The sequence below is a fragment of the Prionailurus bengalensis genome, chromosome A2 (genome assembly GCF_016509475.1).
Source record: "Prionailurus bengalensis isolate Pbe53 chromosome A2, Fcat_Pben_1.1_paternal_pri, whole genome shotgun sequence".
Lineage (NCBI taxonomy): Eukaryota > Metazoa > Chordata > Mammalia > Carnivora > Felidae > Prionailurus > Prionailurus bengalensis.
This window is the reverse complement of record NC_057348.1, coordinates 54,101,512-54,126,069: the sequence shown is the minus strand read 5'-3', so window position 1 is coordinate 54,126,069 and position 24,558 is coordinate 54,101,512. Positions and strand designations below refer to the sequence as shown.

At 46.3% G+C, this 24,558-nt stretch overlaps 1 protein-coding gene across 12 annotated transcripts in view; it reads right to left on the bottom strand.

Annotated features, from left to right (window-relative positions):
* IFT122 (intraflagellar transport 122) overlaps positions 1-24,558 on the bottom strand; it is a 78,609-nt gene that overhangs the window by 14,322 nt on the left and 39,729 nt on the right. For 9 of the 12 annotated variants that reach the window (XM_043588180.1, XM_043588179.1, XM_043588172.1 and 6 more), the window contains 7 exons: positions 24,091-24,255; positions 21,300-21,497; positions 16,339-16,479; positions 12,314-12,367; positions 8,782-8,943; positions 4,582-4,748; positions 1,408-1,579 (listed from right to left, as the gene is read on the bottom strand). In XM_043588180.1, coding sequence (XP_043444115.1) covers positions 1,408-1,579; positions 4,582-4,748; positions 8,782-8,943; positions 12,314-12,367; positions 16,339-16,479; positions 21,300-21,497; positions 24,091-24,255 — 1,059 coding nt within the window. The remainder of the gene's footprint in view (positions 1-1,407; positions 1,580-4,581; positions 4,749-8,781; positions 8,944-12,313; positions 12,368-16,338; positions 16,480-21,299; positions 21,498-24,090; positions 24,256-24,558) is intronic. The other 3 variants (XM_043588178.1, XM_043588171.1, XM_043588174.1) reach the window with 1 other exon arrangement.

The following is a 24,558-nucleotide window of genomic DNA, read 5'->3' as shown; positions in this document are numbered from 1 at the left end:
TTCTTTCTTTCATGATTCTATCTATCTATCTATCTATCTAGGCTTCAGACCCAGTGCAGAGCCCAACGCAGGGCTTGAACTCATGACCCAAAGGTTAAGACCTGAGCTGAGATCAAGAGTCGGACACTTAACCGAATGGTGCCCCTATTAATTTTTTTTCTAAGTAATCTCTGAACCCTACATGGGGCTCAAACTCACAACCCCAAGATCAGTAGTCACAAGCTCTGTGGACCAAACCAGCCCGGTGCCCCAGGACTTTATGGTTCTAAAATGCTGTAATATATGCTGCTAAAGAAATCTCCTAATAAATTTATCTTGAGAAGCCATTGTTGCCTGTCCTTGGCCCCACCTCTTCTCATCAGTAACCTTGTCACCTCAACAAATGGAGCCATTTATAAGGCAGACGAGAGTCAGATAACTTTACTCAGAAAAGGTCTTGCTATGGCTCTGTAAACTAGACCTCAGTGGGTGGGTGCATGGGTGGGTGGGGTAGAGCCAGGACCATAGGTGCAGCCTCTGATCCTCTTGGGAATGAATTTCAATCCAGGGCACAGGTAGCCAGTGAGCTAGAGGGTGGGAGTCAAGCCACAGAGTGGGCAGCACATCAGCTGCTACTGCCAGCCCGGCCCTAGCCATCTTTCCCACTGGCCTGGCTAATTCTTCACACCCACCCCTCATGCCAGAGATGTCCAGGTTAGGAAAGAGCGGAGGAGAAGGAGCTGCCCATGAAAAAGCTCTGGCAGCTTGCACATGGAGAGTATGGGTGGCATTTTCTGTCAAAAGGCACCCAGCAGGTTTTGAATGTTACACATGTGTCAGAGATCCATCAGTATGTGGTCAAAAGCAGTTCAGACCAACAGCAGACAGTGAGGGCTGTTAACTCTCATGTCCATAGTGTGTACTACAGGGCTGGCACAAAGCCAGCAATGCATGAAGATTTTCTGAATGGGGCGTCTGGGTGGCTCAGTCAGTTAAGCTTCCGACTTTGGCTCAGATCATGATCTCAGGCTTCATGGGTTCAAGTTCCACATCGGGCTCTATGCTGACAGCTCAGAGCCTGGAGCCTGCTTCAGATTCTGAGTCTCCCTTTCTCTCTACCCCTCCCTTGCTCAAGCTCTCTCTCTCTCTCTCTCTCTCTCTCTCTCTCTCTCTCTCAAAAATAAACATTAAAAAATTAAAAAAAAAAAAGATTTTCTGAATGAATGATTGAATGAGCAAATAAATGGAAAGCTCATACTGAAAGGGCCTCTAAGACATTCTGGCTCAGAAAATTCAAGGCTTAGTCTCCTGATTGCCAGGCCAATGTTCATTCCCATGATGAGGGGCAGCTGCTCCCCATACAAACCCCAAAAAACTGACTATGGTCAGGTGGGGCCCCCTGACCCATTACACAGGCTCTACCCTCACCTCGTCCCAGCGCTGGGTCTCCACGTGCAGCTGAACCAAGGACTTCAGGTCGCCAATCTTCAGATAGGTCTCAGCAGCATAACCAGGGTTATCCAGCTTCTTGAAGTAATGAGCACACATCAGCAGGGGCTCCCGTTCAGCCTTGTCCAGTCTACGGGCAATGTCGATTAACCTGGAGAGATGAAAGCACAGGGAGAAGATGGACTCCTGTAAAAGGAGCCTGATCGAAGGAAGCAGCATTAGCTTTTGGGTCTTCTTGAGGGTGAGCTGCATGTCGACTCATGTTGATGTCCCCAGTGATCAATATGGTGCCATGGCCCCTGGTGTCTGATGGGTGGTTATTTTTTTTTTTTAATTTTTTTTTTCAACGTTTATTTATTTTTGGGACAGAGAGAGACAGAGCATGAACGGGGGAGGGGCAGAGAGAGAGGGAAACACAGAATCAGAAACAGGCTCCAGGCTCTGAGCCATCGGCCCAGAGCCTGACGCGGGGCTCGAACTCACGGACCGCGAGATCGTGACCTGGCTGAAGTCGGACGCTTAACCGACTGCGCCACCCAGGCGCCCCTGATGGGTGGTTATTAAATGAGTGAATACATAATCCAGAAACGTTGCCCAGTGACTGGGAGAAGTCACCTGCTAAAGGACACCATTGTCCCCAACCTCGTGTGCCTTTCACAGAGTCACTATCTATACAGCAGGATCTGGGGATAGAAACAAACATCTACTAATCACCTACTGGTACCAGGCATAGTGCCATGAGCTTTCCCATGTGTGATCTCATTGAATCTTCACCGCCCTAAGAAGTGGTACTATAATTCTCATTTTACAGATGAGATTAAAAGCTACGTGGAAGATGAAGCAGGGTGCTCAAGACTTTGAAGCCATGAAGTGGGAGAATGTTCTTTCTACCACCTTTTCAGGAATTCTCCTAGGAAAGTAGAGGCAGAGGCATGAGAATTCTTCAGCTGATAGAACCTCAAAGGAAGAGGCATGTGTGGGGCTCTGGAAGAAAGACCCCCAGGAAATCTTGGCTGTGCCTCTCTTGCTGGCCGAGGTGCTGACCACAGGTGAGGGGACACAGGGATCACTGGCCACCACTTCTTCCCAGTGGTAACTGCACTTCCCCCCCACCCCCTCCCGCCACCACTACTCATGGGGCAGGAAGGCTGGATGGAATGTGCTTGTTCTTTCTGGTCAGGCGGGATTTGGAGTAAAACCAGCTCTCTCAGAGGAAAGGGGTTCTACCCAGCTTTCTCTTTGTGAGAAAAGAAGGGGAAGCAGCTGTAACAGATCCCTGTCTCATAGACAGGCAAGCTCAGGGAGGCCTGTCAATCTGTACTTAGAATAATAATGGCATCTAAAAATAACACTTCTCAGTGGAGAAAGGTGGCACAGCCAACCCCTAAGAGGCCCCCAGCCCCACCCATCAAACCAAATGTCCCTGGAGAAGAGGCACCTTTTACAGCCAGACCTGGAAAAAGAGGGAACATGCTTAAATATCTCTTTCCCGAACTAGTTAGGTATCTCCAGGGTAACCTGATACATGTCAGTTGCAAACGAAAGTGACATGAAAAACCAGAGGGGAGAGCAGGGCCACAAATCTTCCTGGCTTTCTCCTGTAACATTCCTTCTGTGAAAAGAATAATTTGGGGGGCAAGATCTGTTGCCTCTGTCTCCAAGAAACTGTATTCTTGCACAAGAGAAAGATGGGATGGTAGGTCATCCACCAAAGTCCCTTTGTGAGGGGCATACACGCAAACTACATGGTGGAGTTCAAGGAGGTGACATAATCATTAACCAGCCCTCTCCTTCCTCAGGTCCTGCCTAGGCCACTACTGGACAACAATGTGGCTTTCAGAATAACCAAAAGCCTTTAGGGCTCAGACTGAGCCACCCTCAGGAGCCACTCCCTCACCTGTTCTTTGCCAGATATGGCAATGTGCACCTGTACACACACACACACACACACACACACACACACACACACACACGAGTGTGAAGCCTACTTTCCCTGACTGAGGGAGAAGAAAGCCATCCCCTGGAGGTCTGATGCTCTAAGATTCTCAAGACTGAATCCATCCTCTCTCTGGGTGGCCCCACCCCACTCTTACTCCTCTTCTGTTTTCTACCTTGGAAAATGGCATTACTGACCATCAGGCCCAGAGTTCAGAATCAGTCTTCAACTCCCTTGCCGGACCAGCCTCAAGTCCACACCCAGCTGGGTCCTGTCAGCTGTGGCTCCTCCACGTCTCTTTCATTCCTGCAGCCACCTTACTTCTCTCTGGTAACTAACTGCACTGGCCATTTGTCTGGCCTGCCTCCCTCTCATTTTCCCTCCATTCTACACCCACTGCCTGAGTGAGCTTCCAGCAGCACAGCCATGACCAGGGTTCTTACTCCTACTGACAAATCTCAATGCCTCAGCTTAGCGCCTGAGGCCCTCCCGAGGTGGCCAGCCCAGATCCCCCTGCCTGCAGCCAGTTGTCTATCACCCTCTTGCCCCCACTTGTGTATTCCAATCTCAGCTGACTCCTGGTTTGTGATGTTCTTTTGGCCTCATACCCTTCCCCTTCCTACCACCTCTACCTTTTAAAATTTATCAAGGCCCTTCATGCAAAGACCACCTCCTAGGAGAAGATGGCCACAGTTCTTCCCCTGAGAATTCATGTCTCCTTCCCTGATGTGCTTAGATCTGTTCTTGTTATTTTTTAGTTCCTACCATTACACATGTTAGGAGCACTGAAATCAGCCAGGTCAGTTTGAAGCTCAGCTCCACTGTTTGCCAGCTGTTTTGCCTCACGTGATCACTTGGTCCTTGAGCCTTGGTTTCCTCATGGAAACACCACAGCTTTGGGTACGGGAGAGAATCAAATGCCTGCAAGATACTGCAGTGCCTGACTCCTAGGGAGGCTCAGCCAATGGCAGCTCTAATGCCTGAGTATCTCCCCCTACTTTTCCCCCACCCCCGACCCTTTCCCCAGGGACTCACTAAGCTCCTCAAAGGCAGTGCCTGCCTTATTCAATCTCTGTGTCTCCCCCAAACCCAGTCACTATAACATTTGGATTGTATATTTAGAGAAACACTATTTTTTCCCTTGTCAGTCAAAACCAAGAGCTGACATGACATGACATGCTGCCAAATGCTTCTTGGGGCAGGGACTGAAAACCCACGTGTCAACCCAGCCATGGTCGCCGCTGATCTCTATGGCCTTGACATGCTCTCCCGCTGAGATGTACATCTCCACCGCAGCTTTAGGCTCGTTGATATTTCTAGCCCAGTCAGCCTGTTTGGTGATTAGCATCTTTGTTTCTTTGGGGTCTCCAGATTCAAGGAAATCCTGAGGAAGCACAACAAACAGAAACACTCCGGATTAGAACTTCCTGCTGCCAGCATTACGTCAGGCTGCCGAAAGCTGGAGCAAGGAAGGGCTCTGTTTGGCTGAAGTAGGCAATCAGGATGCAGGCGTGAGCCCATCCCTGCATGGCTGACTAGGAGGGGGGTGGGGGCAGTCCCAGGTGTCAGGGAGGAGTGCTCACAGGCTGCTCCACAGGTGCTCCTTGGGGGTACCGGAACAGTGTCAAGGACTGTAGCCCTCCATGTTTCCTGCCCCTCCCACTAACAGACATTTGTCTTTCAGTTAAACAAGACTTTCCAGACTCTCTCGAGTACTATACACAAACTCTGCAGTGCTGGGGTTTTGTGATCAGGTAGCTCTGTCTCTTTCTCATATAGAGTTGGCTATTTGTGTGACTATTCCTATATGTGACTCCACAACCTGGTTGCCTAATTTCAAATATTCAGATCTAGGATCTTTATTCAGGTAATAGGGATGATACCATGTGCCTCAAGTGAGGCTAAGGACGTAGTCCCATAAACTTAAATGGACAAAATGATGTACAGAGTTCTAGGGGAGCCCGCCCTCTCCTCAACTACCATACCACACTGGAAGTACTGTTTCCATCTGTTTTCTGATTCTGTTCACACCCTGTTGCCTGAACTTAGGGTATCATCCCATTGGCTTTTTCCTCAGTTACGTGGCTAGGGCAGAGAACACTCTGTTCTGGATATCAGGTCTGTAGGGAGAGGAACAGCAGGAGGCCATGGTAGGGTGGGGTCGGGGAAGAGGCCTAGAGAGAATCCAGGAAGGAAGAGATGTCCTTCCACCACAACAGGAGGCCTCTGAAGCTCTATGCCCAGCTTCCCTGGGTTGGCCCTGGAATGCATGAGAAAAGGCCTCAGAAAATCACCTCTTTTCAGGATATAGTTACCCCAAATACATGCATGGGAGTTTGCCATAGTTGAGAAGCTTTGGTGCTGACATTTTTAAAGGTGGGGCTTTTCAAAAAGGGAAATTAAAAGCGCTTAGAAGCAGATCTGCATTACTAGTAAGAAACGGTTTGTCTTAGGAATAATGTAGCCTGCAGAGAGTGCGCTGTGTCAACCTCATAAAGTATAAAAAAAGCACTCCTTTTCCCATGATTAGCACTCATTTGTCAGGAAAGTACAGTCGATGTATGCTAAAAACCCACTTGAACAATTAGCTCTCCTTTTTTTCCATTTGCTTTCAGGGTAATTGTGTAGCCCCTAAAATAATACATTAGATTGGCCTAAGACAACCAACTGTTGTAAGGGGAGGAAAGGGCATCATTTACTCTGATGCTGGAAATCCAATAAAATACAGGCCCATCTTGCTGGCACCTGGTCTCTCTGGAGTTCACACAGAGAAAGAAACTTGGAAACAATCACTGACTATCTGAAGATGCCTAGTTTGGGCCGTTACACACACAGCCTTTACAATGCATACCCTTTATGCCAGTGCAAAGTCAGAAATTCTGCTAACCTGGTTGGTTAGATGAAGTTAGCAACTGGAGAAAACAGGCATCCTAAGAGAACAAAAATATCCTTAAAAGTGAGTGCTCAGTGGACTCAGGGCGACTACAGTGAGAAGGGTCAGAAGCCACGAGCAAGCCATAAATTTGGATCATCAACAAGGAGACCAGCCAGGCACACAGCTCACATGCTTGAAGCAGCCACCTCTAGCCCAACAGCCCAGCTCCAGAAGCTCTGACATAACTGAAGCTGAGTCGAAATGGTTCCTTCAAGGCCCAGCAAACTCAGTTTTCAAAGGTTCTTTGGTTCCATGAAGCTAATTTACATGTTATCTGGGGCCATGGCAAAGACTGTGTCCTGGAGTGGACAGAAAGAGACTGTGCTGAGTGATGAATGAGACTAAACAGTGTTCCCATGCTTGGTGATTTTGATAAGGACATACTATATAAGAGTTAAGAGCATTATAATTCCCTTTATCACCATATAAACATGTCACTTATCCGGAAAGCATACAATTTATTTGTACATGGGAATGTAATTTAAAAATTTTCCAAAAACCAGATTGAATCTTGGGAAGCAATTTTCAAGTAAACAAAAACATGCCATGTTAATAAGCACTGTATTCCGCCCCCCCCCCCCAACATAATGTGTACATACACACTTCCTCAAAGTCAGACTACTGGGGGGTGGGGATTGAAACAGAACCAACTTACTTGGAATTGCGATCAAACACTAAAACCAAAACAACCCCCAGAATATTTACCTTCATAGAGAGGCAGACCAGATGGAGTGTGTAAGTGGGCTGCATTTCTGGATGGGAGACTGTGGTGCCAAAGCCCAGCCGAGGTGTGAGGAGGGGCCTCAGCGCAGGGCGAGGAGTGGGGCTGGCCGGGGAGAGGCCTAAAGAACAGCCAGTCTGTGCTCATGCTAGGCTCCTCATATGTTCCCAGCCTTTCTATAGTTTGGTCTTTACAAAGGGCTTCCTCATACATTATTTTGTGCAATTCTGAGAACTGAGCTGAGTTGTAGCTATGTTAACCTCTGAGAAGAAAATGAAGGCTCAATGAAGTGAAGAGGCTTTCCCCAGGTCACCCAGAGGAAGGACTAGGACTTTCTCCAGCTCTGCAGATGCCAAGGCGAGCACCAGGGCTGCTGACTAGGAGGTTTCAGAGGTTCCAGGAGAGGCTGCTGGCTCTGAAGAACAACCACACCCCATTGTTCCTAATGCCTAAATTCCACTCCTAGGCGCATTTAATCCTTTAGTTAAGGTTTTGTCCTCAGGTTATGTTGTTATCCCTAGAAAATGATGCACTGATTTAGCTGTTCTCAGTATGAATGTGGTGTTCAATCATATGTACATGGTGGGAGTATAAGGAAAGGGTAAAAGAGTGGAAGAGGGCAAAGTGGGGGAACCTCAAGCACTCCGATCTGACGGATGGAGTAAAGGGAGCATCAAGGTGAAGAGACAGGCTGGGACCCAGGTGCTCATTCAGATATTGATGACCAGAAACCCCTGAGCCACATCCTAGTGACTGAGATGCAACCTTCAGCCCCAGGATCTCACAGGTGGAAGATAAAAGAGCATAGCCATCTTTGGGAACAGCAAAGGAGGAAAAAAATGGGGAGGATTTTCCATCTTGAACTTGTGAGCTAGATAATTACCATTAATAGCCACTAATTGGTTGTAGCTGATGACTCACTTAATAACATTCTGAAGTGTCTTTTGACAGTACCAGGAAAGGCAGGTTAACAAAAGCATCTCTGCGGAAGGAAGAGCCTCATTGCTCGATGCCCCCAAGGCTCTTTTCACCTTGCATTAGGCTGAACTACAAATGTCTTGATGGCCTGGCCTCCCCAGTGGGACTCCTTCTCACACAAACCATCAGGAGCCTGCTCTGGGAAGACCCCTGTCATGTACCCAGACCGACTGGAGACTAACCAAAACAGAGGATCTACAAACGCAAGAGGAAATCTCCACCATCACCCTTACAGATACATCCTTGGGGTGAGAGGAAGCACACTGTACTGGAGGGCAGGGACTCTGTCATGGTGTCTCCAAGGCCTAGTGCGAAGCCTGGTAGCAATCTGAGAGCAGACACTTAGGAAATCTTGGCTGAAGTGAACCATATCGTCCTGTATGAAAATGGTAGAACCAGCTCATGTCTGAGGATGTGGGTTCTCGGTGGCTTCTACAACAGTTTAAGAGAATTTGTGGGAGAAAGACCTGAAACCCTGAACCCTGAACACTTAATGAAGGGACATGTTGGTTCAGACTCACAGTCCAGCCAGCTCTGGGACTGACAAAGGTTTGAACTGTCATACTCTTGTCCCTTTGATGTCAGCCTGAAAGGTCAGTTTTAGGTCAGCCTGAACCAGTGGTCATTGATGGTTCCTTTGCCAATTTGCCCAAACCCTTTCTAATAAGGCAGTTGCTATTTTCCATCTATAACATATCTTAGGGTAAACAACTTGGGCACCACGGTGGCAGAACACTGGTGGGTTCCACATGGCAGCTTGGGCCCAGGATGTGGCTGGATTACCTTGGCATACTCAAACATGCGAAGGTCGGTATACATTTCGAGTGCGAGGTTCTCGTGCCCACTCCTCTTGTACAGTTTGGCAGCTTCGTGGAACTTCCCTTGGTAGGAAAACACATCTGCCAGAAACAGGTCATTGTTGGTCTCTCCCCGCTTCTTCCTCTCCTGGAAAAATTAGAAGCACAGGAAATAGCCTCTGCAGCCATGGCAGGAAGCAGCCTTTACAAAGGTTAGATGTTGCTATTTCAAGTTAAGCCCCTGGGCTTTTCTACTGGAACCTCCACTTGGCTCCTGGGCTGTTGTGTCTCTCCCCTAGGTTTCTGGTGGGAATGCTTGACAACAAAAGCAGATTTTTTCCCCCAGATGAGTGAAGATCAAAAGTAATGCAAACTTTTGTTTGTTTAATGGAAATTCCTCAGGGCTGCTTTCTTGTATAATCTTCCAAGGAAACAACTGGCTAGTTAGGATGGTGTGTATTACCCACTCTTTGGTGGCCCCCAAGCTCTCAGGATCTCCCAAGTCCTCAGGCCTGGTTTGGCTGAGCTGTGACTCATGATGATGCAGACAAGGAGAAAGCTTAGGGTCTCTTCACAAGGAGACAATAAAATGGGATAATGAGTCTTAATATGTCCCTGTCTCTAAAGAGAAGGCAAGTAATACCACATGCTGAGCATCTGCTAGGTGCTGACAGGACCCACAGGTAAGTGGTACCACTGAGAGAAGCTGAGATTCACAAGAGGAGCAGGTCAGGGTCAGAGAGAACTGGCATTTGGACTCAGTCTGTCTGACTCCAGATGCTCTTTGTACCACATAATACCACCTTCAGAAACATGTGACAGTCCCCAACAACATACCTGCACAGGCACACACACAGACGAGCAGCACTGAGGATGAAGAGAATAACTGACATATTCCTTCCTCTGGTGTTAGGGAACATTCATTAGTCTACAGCTCAAGTATTTGTAAACACTCCATAGCACCCAAAGTCTCATCCCCAGCAGTTTCCTTTTGCTTGTTTTCTAGCAAATGTATCACAGTGGGGGAAGATGAGACATTGAATCAAACTCCCAGACAAGCTGGTGAAAGTTTTAACAGCTGGAGGCAACATGCATGCTTCCCCACTGACAGAAAGAATTTTTAAAAACCAAAAAAAACAAAAACAAAAAACAAAAAACAAAAACAAAAACCCATACCCAAAATTGAAAAATAAATTTAGCTAAACTATGTGTAGTTTAGGCTAATTAATCAAATAAACTAACTACTAACTGTATGGAGTGAATCAAAATCTTGCAGTAAGATTAAAAAAATAGGTCTTACTAGGCATGGAATTTAGGCCTAGGCCACAGAATATCACCATGATCAATAAAAAATGATTTACATCTATTCCGTATGTACGTAGCCATATGGGCAGATTCTCTTCCTCCTGTTATCAGTATAGTTACATCTCCCCTATCCCAAAGGAGCCTAGCATGGAACTCAGTTCTCTGGAATGATGCCGAATGCCTAGAAGCAAGCTACTAAGGCTTCAGAGCAGCCCAAATGGCTCAACGCTTGAAGGCAATTTACTCTTTTTCAAGAGGCAATTCTTTTTTTTTTTTTTCCAAGAGGCAATTCTTACAAGTTTAACCAACTGCCCAGCTCCTCATAGCACACTAGAAGAAGCAGTAAGACATGATAAATGGCGAGAGGTGGTCCTCACAGAAGTCAGTTACCTTTGCATAAAGAACATATTCCATGGTTTCATGTTAAGGCCTCTAGATCCAGACCAGTGGATTCCCAAATGCCAGCCCCTATAGTAAGCAGTACTGGGAATTTCAAGTAGATGGCTCTGAACAAACCCTTCACCATGCAGGTAAGTAAGCTCCTTAAGACAGTGCTGGGGTAGGGGTTATAGAGGCAGTGCATCAGAAGCAACTTAGATGGCAGCAGGAACTCAGGTAAAGATAGCGTGAAGGGCACCTGGGTGGCTCAGTTGGTTGAGCGTCTGACTTCAGCTCAGGTCATGATCTCACGGTTCATGGGTTCGAGCCCCGCATAGGGCTCTGTGCTGACAGTTACTCAGAGCCTGGATCCTGCTTCAGATTCTGTGTCTCCTTCTCGCTCTCTGCCCCTCCCCCATTCGTGCACTGTCTCACTCTGTCTCTCAAAAATAAATACATGTAGAAAAAAAAGAAAAAAAAGGTAGCTTGAGCTTGGGAATTAGAACTGGCTTTGAATTCCAACCAAGCTTTTGCCTCTGGACCCTTGGGGATGTGGCATAGGATTTCTGAGCCTTAGTTTCATTATTTATCAAATAGGGATAAGAACAATATCTGCTTCGTTAAGTCACCGTGAGGATTTAAAATGCAGCTGACCCTTAAGCAACAGGGGTGTTAAGGGCCCTGACCCCCTCGCAGCTGAAAACTGAGGTATAATTTTTGACTCTCCAAATTTTAACTACTAATAGCAGTTAAATAGTCTCCTGTTGACTGGATGCCTTACTCACAACATAAATAGTTAATTAACACATACTTTATAGGTTGCATGTATTATATACCATATTCTTATGGCAAAGTAAGCTAGAGAAAAGAAAATGTCATTAAGAAAATCATAAGGAAAATACGTGAACAGTTAGTGTACTATATTTACTGAAAAGAAAATCCACATATAAGTGAACCCATGCAGTTCAAACCCGTGTTGTTCAAGGCTCAGCTGTAGTATACACATTGATCGTGCATGGGGCCCAGAGCAGGCACTCAACAAGTGGCAACTATCATTAGGCTTAGCAGTCTGTGAGCTCCCACAGGCCTCTCTTCCACTCAGCTCTTTGCCCACTGGGCTCAACACAAGGCTTGGCCCACGACAGGTGTTTATTATGCTGAACTGAATCACAAGGACAAGACATTTGCTGATTTCCTCACTACTTCCATATGGGAATTCAAATGTATCTCACATTCCCCTAGCCTCACAATAAATCTGTTCAGGAGAAAAAATATGTACGCCTCTTTACAGACAGTCACAGGAATTAAGAGTATTGTCTACTGCTACCCAGCAAATGGAACCCATAGAACAAGCCTTTTTTGCCCACCCCACTACACATGGCTCCCTCCCCAGGTCCCATTGCTGTGGATGGGGCGTAGCTCATGTGCGTTTGGAAAATGACTCCTGTACTGGCACACTGTTGAGCCCTACAGGATGGTAACCACCTAACAACCACTACAAGGATGAAAACCAGTTACTAAGAACCTATTTAATCCTCCTAGCAACCCTGGGAAAACAGCCCATTTCACAGATAGAAAACAAAGCTCAGAGAGATTAGGAACCCACCTGCCTTACCCCACTACCAAGTGACAAGTGGCATTCCTTGCTCCCGTATGCTGTCTCCCTGCCCCCACAGCATTCTGTTCCCCCAGGCCAAAGCTGTGGCCCAAATGCCCAGACACCAGTAGGCTCTATTTGTGTGCCCTTAATGCTCTCGCCTGCTAGAATAGCTCCCTATAAGCCATTGACTGCGAGTCTGTGCTTTCTTGAGAAGGAAGAACATTTTGTCATTTACCTCAATGCTGTTGATGAGCTCTAAATATCGGAGGTCTTGTACTCTGGTGAAGGCCTACAGGGGAAGAGATAAAAGAATGAAATCAACTGCCCTCTGGGCTTCAAAAGTGGGTGATTGGCTGGGGGTGGGAAGTCAAGCGTTAGAAAGTGAGCCAGTAACGAGGGAAAAGAAGCAAGCATTGATTAATCGCCATGTGTTCAGGAGGGTTATACCACCCAGTGAGGCACGGCTTTATCCCTGGGATTAGTCCACACAAAGAACAGCAAAGAAGTCTCGGTTGCATCAATCACTTTGGGATTAGTTAAAACAAAACTATGATACTGCAGTCTGTGATGGTGCCTGCTTGGAGAAATCTCTATGCAAAAGAAAAGAACAGGGCGGTCTGATACTCTGAGGCAGTGGCATTGGAGTGGGAGTGGGGAAGGTGTACTGACTGAAGAGACACTGCTATGCGTCTAGATGACTGGGACGGAAAGTGGGAGACAGCTAAGCTTACCAACTGTGCATAAACACAGGGCACCCAAAGCCCACAGTACTGGCACGGGGGGGGGGGGGTGGGAGGAGAAAGTTAAGAAGGAATAAAAATGGTTTCTAGACGGGAGGGGGACGTTAGGGAATAAATCACTCCAAGTTCCTGGAAGGCAAACTCTTACATAAATCCTAAAAGTGTAGCTCTTGCCTTCCACTCACAGTAAACCCAGAGACTTTAACCCATAGGTTGCTAGAAGTTTCTAGGCAGCCTTCCTCAGGAAGATTGGTATTAGGTAATTTTTTTTTTCTGCCTTCTGATTCTGCAAGGGGTTTAGAGAGGAACCTGACCCATCATGTCAGGCTGATCTTCAGGTGGCTTTGCTGTCAACATTTCTACCCAGGTGTGCTGCTTTACACTGTCCCATTTGAAATGGACTGAGATACACCTAGATAAGACAGCAGGTCCAGGAGTCCTTTGAATATGAAATGCGGAAGAAACACCCTGACCACTTGCAACCTCTACTTTGCTGCATGACGCCCTCCATCCTAAAAAGACTTGGGGAAATGATCAAGTCATCTGGCCTCTGGTTGCCTCGCAGATGACCACAATGTGACTTCATCTTTTCATCCTGCAGGGCTACGCATCCTATCAGGGACTGAGGATCCAGAGGTGAATGTGATCTGTACCCCTCCCCATTTCACTGGTTCATACTCTAAAAGGAGAGGCAAGCAGATTAAACAGATCATCAAATCTCTGTGAGCTAGGAGCTATACAAGCATGAACTAGATACTCTAGAGAAAACAGATTCACTGTCTGAGCATGGGCAGTGGCAGGAGGCAGGATTAAGAAGAGTATCACAGAGTAGGAACCTGGCAAATGGGTATTCCTGAAGAGGAATTCTTTGAAAGGGTAAAGTAGGCATCACATGAGCAAAGGAGCACCAAGAGTTCTTGTGTTCCTCACTGGAGATCTTATAAGCTCTCTTCTGGATCAGGGCTTCCTTAAAACCATAGGAAAGGGGAAAACCTGGAATGTCCACAAAGGGGCAGAGAGGAAAGAGGGAGCATTCCAGGTCTCAGTCCTAGCTCTGAGACTTTCCAGCTGGGGGCCCCTGAACTTCTTTCTTGCCTCTAGGCTCCCAAGTCTGCCTTATGGAAAGGGGCAAACTAGCGATGTCTTCTCCAAGGTCTTTCTAGTTCTGCTCTGCTAGGATTCTAGGATTTGCCACCTTGAGAAATCTGCTTCAGAGTTCCTCGACCCTAACACATACTATAGAGTCAGGGGTGCCCTGGTCTGAGTGGTCAGAGTCACAAGGCCCGTGAATAACCTCAGAAGAGGGAAGGAAGCATGGAAACTGGGAAGCATCTGCAGTTCTGCTCAAGGCAGCAGTCCCCGGTGCTAAACAGCTCTCCTCTGCCATCTAGTGAGGGCACTACTTTATCTCCCGCACCACCCTCCACCTCCTGTTTGCTTGAGTCAGTTGGCAAAGCAGAAAAAGAAAGGCTGGGGATTCGGGATTTGGATAAAATGGCCAAGCTCAAGTTTATGGTCAAAATCTTGTGGCTTTAATAATTTCAATTTCCAGGAAGTATTTGGGGAATACAAGCCTGGGGTTAGTGTTAAACAAATGATGGTTCATTCCAGCTTTGTTTTGATCCATTTAAACATTTGCTGAGCACCTAACCCCATGCTAGGCAGTGTTGGCTGAACTAAAATGAGGTAGGTGTTTAGTTCTTGGGTATGAGGAGATGACAATCTATAAGGAAGACTTTAAATTTCATTCCAGGCTAGGGGGACTTGGATGGCTCATTCAGTTAAGTGTCCGACTTCAGCCATAATTAAGGTCACGATCTCCTGGTTCATGAGTTCAGGCTCATGTGCTAACAGCTGAGAGCCTAGAGCCTGGAGCCTGCTTCAGGCTCTATTCTGTCTCCCTTTCTCTCTGCCCCTCCCCCGCTTACGCTCTGTCTCTCTCTCTCAAAAATAAACAAACATTTAAAAAAATTTAAATTTCATTCCAGGCTGAAAACAAAACATAGTCTAGGAATACTTTGTTATTCTTCATCCCTCCTGGTATTTTGGCAGGGACGTTTTTTTGAGGGGGGGGGAGGGGGAGGTGGGGATGGGGGACAGGAGAAGGAAACTCCCTCCATAAGAATGTTTCCTCCTGCCTCTGAATTCTTAAAGCCCTCCTCTATTACCAGTTTTCTGACACTCAGTAGATCTAAAAACATAACATAATTAAATAACAGCAATTTTACTTATTTTAATAACAGCTAGCATTTGTATAACCATTGCTAGGTCTAGAAGCCCTTTTACAATGTGGTAGGTAAGCCTAAGGACCCTGTGTCAGGAGGGCAGGGCAGCTAGTGCATTCACCATCCCCACTGCAGACATGGGAGGATGGACACAGGGCCATCCAGTCTATATATAGCAGAGCTGGTATCTGGCCTCAGATCCTCTCTCCTTTCATGCCTAGAAGTCTGGACCCAACACAGGGCAAGCATCACATATTCCTGTAATTCCTTCCCTGAATGCTCAGTAATATGGACAAAGGAGTATTTGATTAATTGGCTATGGGAAGATAAAGAGGGAAGGGAGGAGTAGGGGAAAGGGAGTTGAAGGCCATTCCTTCTCCCCACATCAGGTTCCAGATGAAAACCCAATTCAGACAGAGCTGAGCTTTTTCTGATGTGTAGAAAGGGGTCAAATGTTGTCAGCCAGTTTCTGTAGCTTTAATATACTTTCCAGTAAATGACACCATGAATCAAGGCCATGAAGGTACATGGGGAGTAACATTGCTGTCAGAATCAGAGAGCTTGACCATCTCTTCACCATACCTAGTAGAGTACCATGAAAAATAGCATTGTGTAATTAATGGCTAATACCAATAAGTATTACACCAATAACAAAACACCAATAATAAAAACTACCTTTGGGGCTCAGTCAGTTGAGCATCCAACTCTTAATTTCAGCTCAGATCATCATCCCAGGGTCATGGGATCAAGCCCTGCATTGGGCTCCATGCTGGGTGTGGGGCCTGCTTAAGATATTCTCATTCTCTCTCTCCCTCTCTCTCCCTCTCTCTCTCTCTCTCTCTCTCTCTCCCCCTCTGCCCCTCCCCCACTCATCTGTGCTCTCTCTAAAATTAAAAAAAAATTTTTTTTAAAGCTACCCTTTAGTATGTCCCTATTATTGTGCTAGGCTTTCAGCTAGGTGATTTACATAAATGATAGCTAATAAGAGTGACAGCTAGAATCTATCTGATATTTCTCCTATATCTGGCCTTACAGACATTATCACATTAGACCCTTTGAACTTTGTGAGGATGAAGCCAATCACCACCCTATTTTTAGAAATAAACAACCTTAGAAACGAGTTACTTGCCCAGACCCAGTTAGGAGATAGCTGAGCTGAGATCTGAACACAGGTCAGCCTATCTCCAGAGCTCTCTACTGTATGCATCTGCCTCTCCACACGTTACCTGGACTCACTTTTGCCTCAAGGGACCCTCCAAGGGTCAGATTCTAGCTCATGCTGACTAGATGCTTACCTTCTTTGCTGTTTCAAACTCTAATCCTTCTAAAGCTTCCATGGCCAGCTCACGCCAATCAGTGTCTGTCACACCCAAGCAAGCAATCTGGTAGGCTTCTTTGAACATTTTCCTATCCAGGTACTGGTACATTGGAGCAGACTGCAGGATTTCATCAAAAAGAAAGAAGACTGAGAGCAATGGAAAGAATCAGATTCATACAAAGCCTGACTCCAGATGTGTGCACTGACTTAATTACAAATGCCTATAGAGGAATACTATAAGGAGTAATCAGTACCCTTCTCACCCCAAATGCCTTCCATTTGTCACTCCTTTTCATAGCCAAATAATTGTGTTCAGCAGCACAAACTTCTTGCTTATCCTTCCCTCCACCACTAGCTTTCCCCACCTCCAGGTCTGTTTTACCACAAGGTATCACCCTCATCTAGAATGCCCTTGTTCCTCTTTACCCACTGGAAAGTACCTATTTGGCTTGAGGGTCCTGTTAAAATGTCACCTCTTCTGGAAGGTCTTTGCTGACCCCTCAAGGAAAGGAGTCTGAGCTTTCTCTGCCCTTTATCCAGAAGTCAGTTGTGTTATAATGACAAGCCCCTCTCCTCCACAAGTCTGGGCACAACCCCTGAAGGCACTGGTGGGCTTGTACTCACCTCCCCCAGCAGGCCTTCAGTCTCTGTTTGGTGGAGGAAGGAACAACGTTACTGTGAGGAAGGGGTCTGAGGTGGTCTCTTACAAAGAGGGCCAAAAAACCAGCTTACCCAAGAAAGGTAAGTGATTTGTTCCAGGTTACCTGGGAAGGCTGGGAACCTTCCTGCCATCCCTCCTCCCAGATGGGGCTGCCTCACTGTGATACCTGTGAATGGTTCCTAATAATTTCTCTTCTTAGGTTTACCCATTGCTTTTGCATCTGTCCCAACAGGTCTGTGTTGCAGGTTATTATCACTCTCTGATTACAGTCTGAGGACACATAAGTGGCACAAGGAAAACACAAGGAAGAGCACTTTCCTGGCTCTTGGATGTGGGGTACATGAATATGTGTGCACACAAGAACAAGTCTGAGCTGGATCTGGCATCCTGAATAAGAAGGCCCTGCCCTTGTTTTAAGCCAGTGTGCTGAAGGGAACTGAATCTCTCTAGGGCAGTAGAGATCAATCAGCCAGTACCTCATGCTAATGGTTCTCAAATGTGGAGCTGGAAGTGCTGTTTTCTCCATTTGGGGCCTTTATCTTTGAACTTTCCTGTCTCATTTTTTAGCTTCAGAGTTAAAGCTTTTTTTTTTTTTTTCTTTTTTTCTTTTTAAGCCATTCTGCCCTCTGACAGCAAGATGTGGCTGTTTAGGAGTGCTCATCTTTTCTATCGTACCATTCTGTCTACCTTTCCTTCCTTTAGAGGGGTAAAGGGGTACGGACAGGGGAGCAGCTGAGCCAGAAGCCAGGCCTGGCTCAGTCACATCCTAGCTGGGTGCTTTTTTGGGTAAACTGATTAACTTCTGTTTAGATGCCCTGCCCAGCTCACAGACTACTATGGGCAAACAGGACATGATCAGTACATCCACTGTATTTTCTCAGCACCAGCTCCTTGCCATCTCCCCAACTCTCCAGACTTGTTCCTACCTCTACCTTTCTCTCTGAAACAGCCTTGCTGCTCCTCTCTATGTCTCCAGACCTTTCAGGGCTCAGATCAAGTGTCACCACCTCTTGGAAGCTTTCCACACTCCCTGTGCACGATGAGCTTTCCTTTCTAAACTCCTTAGTGAGCACCCTGTTCCAATTTAGTTCTGTTTCATAGCATTTGTACTTTAAGATTGCTAATAACAATAACAATAGGAACTGGGCCAGACAAAACCCATAAAACAGGTATATTAACCCCACTGCATAGAAAGTGAGGTTCCAAAGAGTGAAAGGGATTGCTCAAGATCCCAGCTGGTTCGGGCAGCAAAGTCAGAACTCAAAGCCAGTGTTCTTTCCCCTAAACTGCACAGCTTCTCACCATGTTGAATACCCCATGAGGAAGCAACAGGCACATGAGAATCAAGGAGACGATGAATGATTAACATTCGGGCTTGCTTGGGAAGTACAATCTGAGAGTGGGAATTTTAAAAATATCCTAACTGAACAAATGCCCTCTGAGTTCTACTTTATCTCACTATTGCATTCCAAGCATGAAGTCAGCACTCACCCCAAGAAGTCTGACAAGGGCTTGTCGCCCTACTTGGCAGCACTGACAAACCAGTTCTTGCACAAGATGATGTAAATTTCGAAAGGAAACCAGAAATCCCCAGAGTGGTCTGATGCTTTCTCCCTCCTTTCTAGGCCAAAACCACAGGATGGCTGGAGGCAGAGGCAACAGATAAATAGCCTTTGTCTTGAGGCTGCCTTTCCTAACCCTTGGCAGTTCTGACCTGCTGCATCAGCAGGATGGCCTTGGTGAAGCCATGGGGGGCTGAGGGGGGGGGGGTGAGGGAGGGATGACTCTGACTTCTGAATCTTAAGGGCTTGGCAGAGGAAGCCCCAGGCCCCCCTTTTGGCTCTTCTTGGTCAGCCAAAGTCAGGGAGCAGCAAACTGCATTTATCTTTGAGGTTGGGATGGCAGTCTTGGGAGAAAAGCTTTCAGTCAACATAGTGTGTTTGGCATGATTAAGAAAGACTAGGTTTCTGGTGGATGCGGTGCATGGATCTGGGATGGGGGGCAGATGAGGACTATTAGGAAACAGTCCAGTAGGGGCTATTCTTGCCCCTCCGACTGACGCCACTTCCACCCACCTCTCTCCTTCCTTTCATTCTCTTTCCTTTTCCTCAAATCTGAATTTCATTAACGTTTACCAAATAACTGCTCTGCGTCAGGCACTAATAATTTCTGCATAATGAGTAGCAAGGGTATCAACAACGTAGAGGAAGAAGTGGACTCCAGCCCCACCCTTTGTAAGAAGCCAGGCCAGGCTTTTGGTGATTATAAAGGTGGGGAGATCTTGGCCAGGCTGAGGACATAGGATCTCACTGTCCTGCCAGCCCTTTGACCATCCTCTGAAGCCCCTCAATAAAATGGTATCATTCCCTCCACCCTCACCCAAAAAAAAAAAAAAAAGAAGTTGAGCCGGGGACAGTGAGTAGGGCATGTGTGTGTGGAGGGCAAACACAGACTGATGCAGTCTCTCTGCAGGGCAATCTAGAAATGTGTCTAAAAATCTTTCAAATGTATGTGGCGTTTTACCTAGCAATTTGACTTCAAGGAATTCATACTGAAGAGCTAAGTTGGGACAGGTACAAAGACTTAGCAAGAAAGATGCTATCTACAATAGCAAAAAAGCTGTAAGCAGTGTAAATGTCCAACAAAAGGTAGTGGTTGTGTAAGATGTGGAAGGAACATCCATGTGATAGGACAAAAAGCAGTCATTAAAAACAATGTGGGGGTGGGGACAGCAGGGAGGCAGGAATGGTTATAACAAAAGGGCAGCCCATGGGGCACCTGGGTGGCTCAGTCAGTTAAGCATCCGAGTTCGGCTCAGGTCATGATCTCACAGTTTGTGACTTGGAGCCCTGCACCAGACTCTGTGCTGACAGCTTGCAACCTATAGCCTGCTTCAGATTCTGTGTCTCCCTCTCTCTCTGCCCCTCCCCCACTCGTGTTCTGTCTCTCTCTCCTTCAAAAATAAATAAACATTAAAAAAAAAAAAAAAGAAAGAAAGAAAAGGCAGTCCAACATTAGAGATCTCATGGGTTGGTGGTGGGAGACACATGAACCTATCCAGGTAATACATGTATACTATACTTTTGCAGACTGCTACCAGTGGGGAAACTGGGCAAGTTGTAAAAGGGATCTCTGTATGGTTTCTTATAACCATAAGTAAATCTACAGTCATCTTAGTATTTTAAAAATACTAGGCAAGTATATTTACTGATGTGGAGCCATGTTTCCAGTAGACTGCTGAGAGAAAAAGCCACACTGCTAGCTGACAGGCAATAATTCATATAGTGATGGGCCGGCAATATGTAAGTGTTAGGTTAAATTGGAAGATAGTGATAAAGGAAGATGACTAAAAATCTCTCTCTTTTATAGTCCACATTCAGTAAAGGAAGAACAGCAAATCTGAGGTTTCATAAATTAGATTTATAATATTTACAGTAGATTCCACTTTTGTTTACAATGTTCATATAAAATTATATACTCATAATTGTATGTTCTGCATATATTACATATACATATAGAAAAAGCCTGGGTGGATATGTTCTAAGACGTTTAAGAGTGATTCTCTTGAGGATGGGATTCTGAGAGCTAAGTCTTTCCTTCGTGCTTGCCTTTATTTTACGGCATTTCTACAATGGGCATGATTCACTCACAGAGCAGACAGGCAGCCTGGACAGCTGGGATTAAGCCAGACCAGACTTGGGTTGTCAATCTCTGCCCTCCTGTGTTTCTGTCCTCCTGTTTGTGGCTCCAGGTCCCCATTTCTGTTCTGGCCTCCTCCTAGTTTGAGAGACTTGTGCATAGTCCCATGCTTCCTTCTTGGCTTACACACCTCAGTGCCCCGCCCCTCCATCCGACCCACATTCTCTTTCCCTCACACACACTACCGTGCTCACACATCTGCACATATACCCAGCTAGACTCCCAGCTTTGCTGGCTTGCTCCACTCTGCCCCATGCACGGCCCTCAGTGAAACAGACTCTGTCTGCAGACAGACAACCCTGAATACCCCTCCCTGTCCCAACCAGGAAAGGGAGACCAGAAAGAATTGGAGGCTCAATAGGGTGGAGCTGTTTGTCCAAAGACACACAGGTTGTATAAGGTAGAGACAGAGTTTCAGGTTCTCGTCCAGAGTACCTTCCATGACATCATAACTGCAACTCCTCTCTCTTCCCTCTCTCCTCACCATCCATCCCCCACCCAATACACAAATGCATAGCCTGGCTTCCTGGGTCTTGTCTGCCCTGCCACAGCTGAGAGCTGACAAGCACCCTGGTTACCTGTGGCACCTCCACAGCCGACATGGAGAAGACATGGAGGCAGAAGATCTTGGAGCCATGGTAACCAACCACAAAGCCCTGTAGCTTCTGCTGGTGCACAGGGAAGGTGCTGGCTTTGATGTTAAGGTAGCCTCCTCCTGAGAAGCAGAGCATGTCCTCACACTGGGTGTTCCAGGCCACACTGTTGGCATTTGGCTCCTGAGGAACAGGAATAGTAAGGATCCTTTGACAACCACCCTGGCCTTTGCCACCATTCCTGCATTCAGCTAGGCACTTTTTAAAGCCTGAATCAAACTACATTGCTAAGAGTGGGATGGGGGAAAAGGGAGGAAAAGGGAAGCAGAAGAAAAGGATAGAAGCATAGAAGCAAAATCCTTTATGCCTCTATGCACTTGTTTATGTTGGAATTTTTTTAATAAACAAGCATTACTTTTGAAAAAAAGTATTATTATCCCAAATATTAATCATTACCTACTGAGAGAATGAGCAAAGTGGCTTTACTTCTGTTACAGAATGAGTACACACAGCTATACACAGAAGATTTAAAGGGATATGTTACAGGGCTCCTGGGTGGCTCAGTTGAGCATCGGACTCTTGATTTCAGCTCATGTCATGATTCCACGGTCATGGTATTGAGCCCTGCATCAGGCTCCGTGCTAAGCATGGAGCCTGCTTGGGGTTCTCTCTCTCTCTCTCTCTCTCTCTCTTTCCCTTCCTCTTTCCCTCTCTCCCTCTCCCCAACCCACATGTGCACCCGCTTTCTCTCTCTCTAAAATAAAACAAACAAGCAAGGGTGCCTGGGTGACTCAATTGGTTGAGTGCCTGACTCTTGACTTCAGCTCAGGTCATGATCTCACAGTCATGATCCTGTGGTCATGAGACAGAGCCTTGCGTTGGGCTCTACACTGAGTGTGGCACCTGCTTAAGATTCTCTCTCTCCCTCTCCCTGCCCCTTTCCAGTGTGTGTGTGCTCTCTAAGTAAAAACAAAAATAAAACAAGCAAACAAAAATAAATAAAAGGATATGTTTCAAAGAATTAACAGTGATTGTTTTGGGGTGGGTGGAATTGTGGGTGCTTTTTCATTTTTTATGTTTTTCGTTTGCTGAAATTCTCTTTTGATCATAAACATCTATTATTTTTTATAATAAGGAAAAAAACTGTTATTTTTACATTATAAAATAATATATCATCTCTGCATTTACAATTCTCATGCTGTAGAAATACAGTCACCCTGGGGGGCACTCCCTCTCCTACAAGTTTTCTGCTTAGCAATGGAGCCCCAGGGAGCAGATGTTCATACCTTTCTGCCTAGAATCTTTTACAATGTCTGAATCTTTTATAACGAGCATGGATTACTTTTATACTAAGTAAAAACAATTGAGCTGTTTTAATTTTCAGGGGGCAGGGGCAGTGGAGAGAAAAAAAAGACAGTTGGGAATGCTTATATCTCCTGACAAAGTGTGAGAATTACCCTCCCTAGCTACTACAGAACCTTCAGTGGAGATGGGGAAGGACACACACCCTTCCATTCCTATATGGTTCTAGGCTCAGACACAGATTCACAACTGGAGGCCTGCTAACCTACCTACAGGAGGTAGTGTTGAGGCTGAGGAGAGGAAAAGTAACATTTAGGGCCATGTTTTGTAAGGCACTGAGCTACTTACTGTAGTCTCTTGTTTAGTACTGTAGCAATTCTGTGAGGGGGCAATTACAAGTTCAATTTCAGAGAGAATAAAAAATTCAGGTTCAATGAACTGGGCTAACTTGCTTGAGATCACACTGTAAGTGGTGAGGGTAGGACTGGACCCCAAGTCTGTCTGAAGACAAAGCCTATGCTCTTTCTTTCCCCTTAACCACTCTGCCTCCACAGTGATATAAGTGAGTTGTTATCTACTGGAACCACCTTGGGCTAGCAGTAGCCAGGTGGCCCCTTCTAACTGACTGAGGCAGCTCCCTACACTCTAACATCCCTCTGTCCTGCTGATTCTGCTCCCAGGGACAAAGAAGAGCCCTGAGAAGGGGACCTCAATCTGCCAATTAACACTGGGAGACTTGTGGCTGAAGAAGCCAGTCAGCTTTAGGGGAAGCTTGCTTCAGGCAAATGGGCCCTGACCTCTTATAAAGCCCTATACAGGCAAAGAGTGGCACTGAGTCTGGCAGAAAGCCAGCCAGGTGGTGGGCATGAAGCCTTTGGGCTATCTTCTCCAGTGACACACTTCCACTGGCCACAGAACCAAATGGTGTGTAAACTGCCTATGCCCCCAAACAGTTCACATTTTGCTGGCTCTTATAGCATCTTTGTGAAATAAATAGAAGGGAGGGCTTCCCCCATGCCTTCCCTTCTTTCAGATGACAAAACTTGTCCTATTTCTTTACTACGTCTTAGGTCACTCATAGATACAGGCATATCTCCAATAGGTGAGAAGCCCTTTTGCAAAAGAATCATCATCTCATTGAACAATACACTGAGACCCTATCACATGCCCCACTGATAGTTATTATTATTCCTTTACTGTTCACAGAAAGAAAAGTGTTACTTGCTCATCTTATCTGTGAGGAAACCAAAGTTCAAAGAGACTTTTTCCAGCTCCTGCAGCTCATGTGTGGGAGGGGGTGGGCTGTACCCTGGGGCCACTTGGGCTCTGCACCCCTGCTCAAAGCCTATACCCCTCCATGTCACCACTCCTCCCAGAGATCTGCCTGGGAGCCAGAGCGTGAGCACCTCCTGCAGGAACTAGGAAGCTAAAAAAGAAGTCAAAGGACCATGTCATGGAAACTCTGGGATTTCACCTGAAAAAGCAACTCTTTGGTATGGATGTCATACACCAGGCACATGTCATTTTCATCCACCACGGCCAGCTTCTTACGGGAGGCACTCATGTCCAAACAGCGCACAGCTGTGGCCTGCTTTAGCAAGACGATGGCAAAGAGATTGTCCACAAAGATCTTTAGGATCTGGCAAAATTTCAGAGAGAGAGAGAAAAAAAAAAGTGAGTTACCATGGCAACAAGACTCTGGAACTCTGCCAGGTATTGGAATCCCATGTGTTCTACAAGAACAACTCCCACTAACTTCAACAGAGGCTCTGTGCAGAGAAAAGGACTCATCAAAAGAAGGGAGTGGGGACTTATCCTTAGGAAACCAGAAGTACAGTTCCTCAGAGGTTGCCAAAGTAATGACGAGCCCCAAGATGCAAGAAACTCTCTTAAATGTCTGCTTGACGGGGATTTGTTAATAACATTACCCAAACTTCAGAGT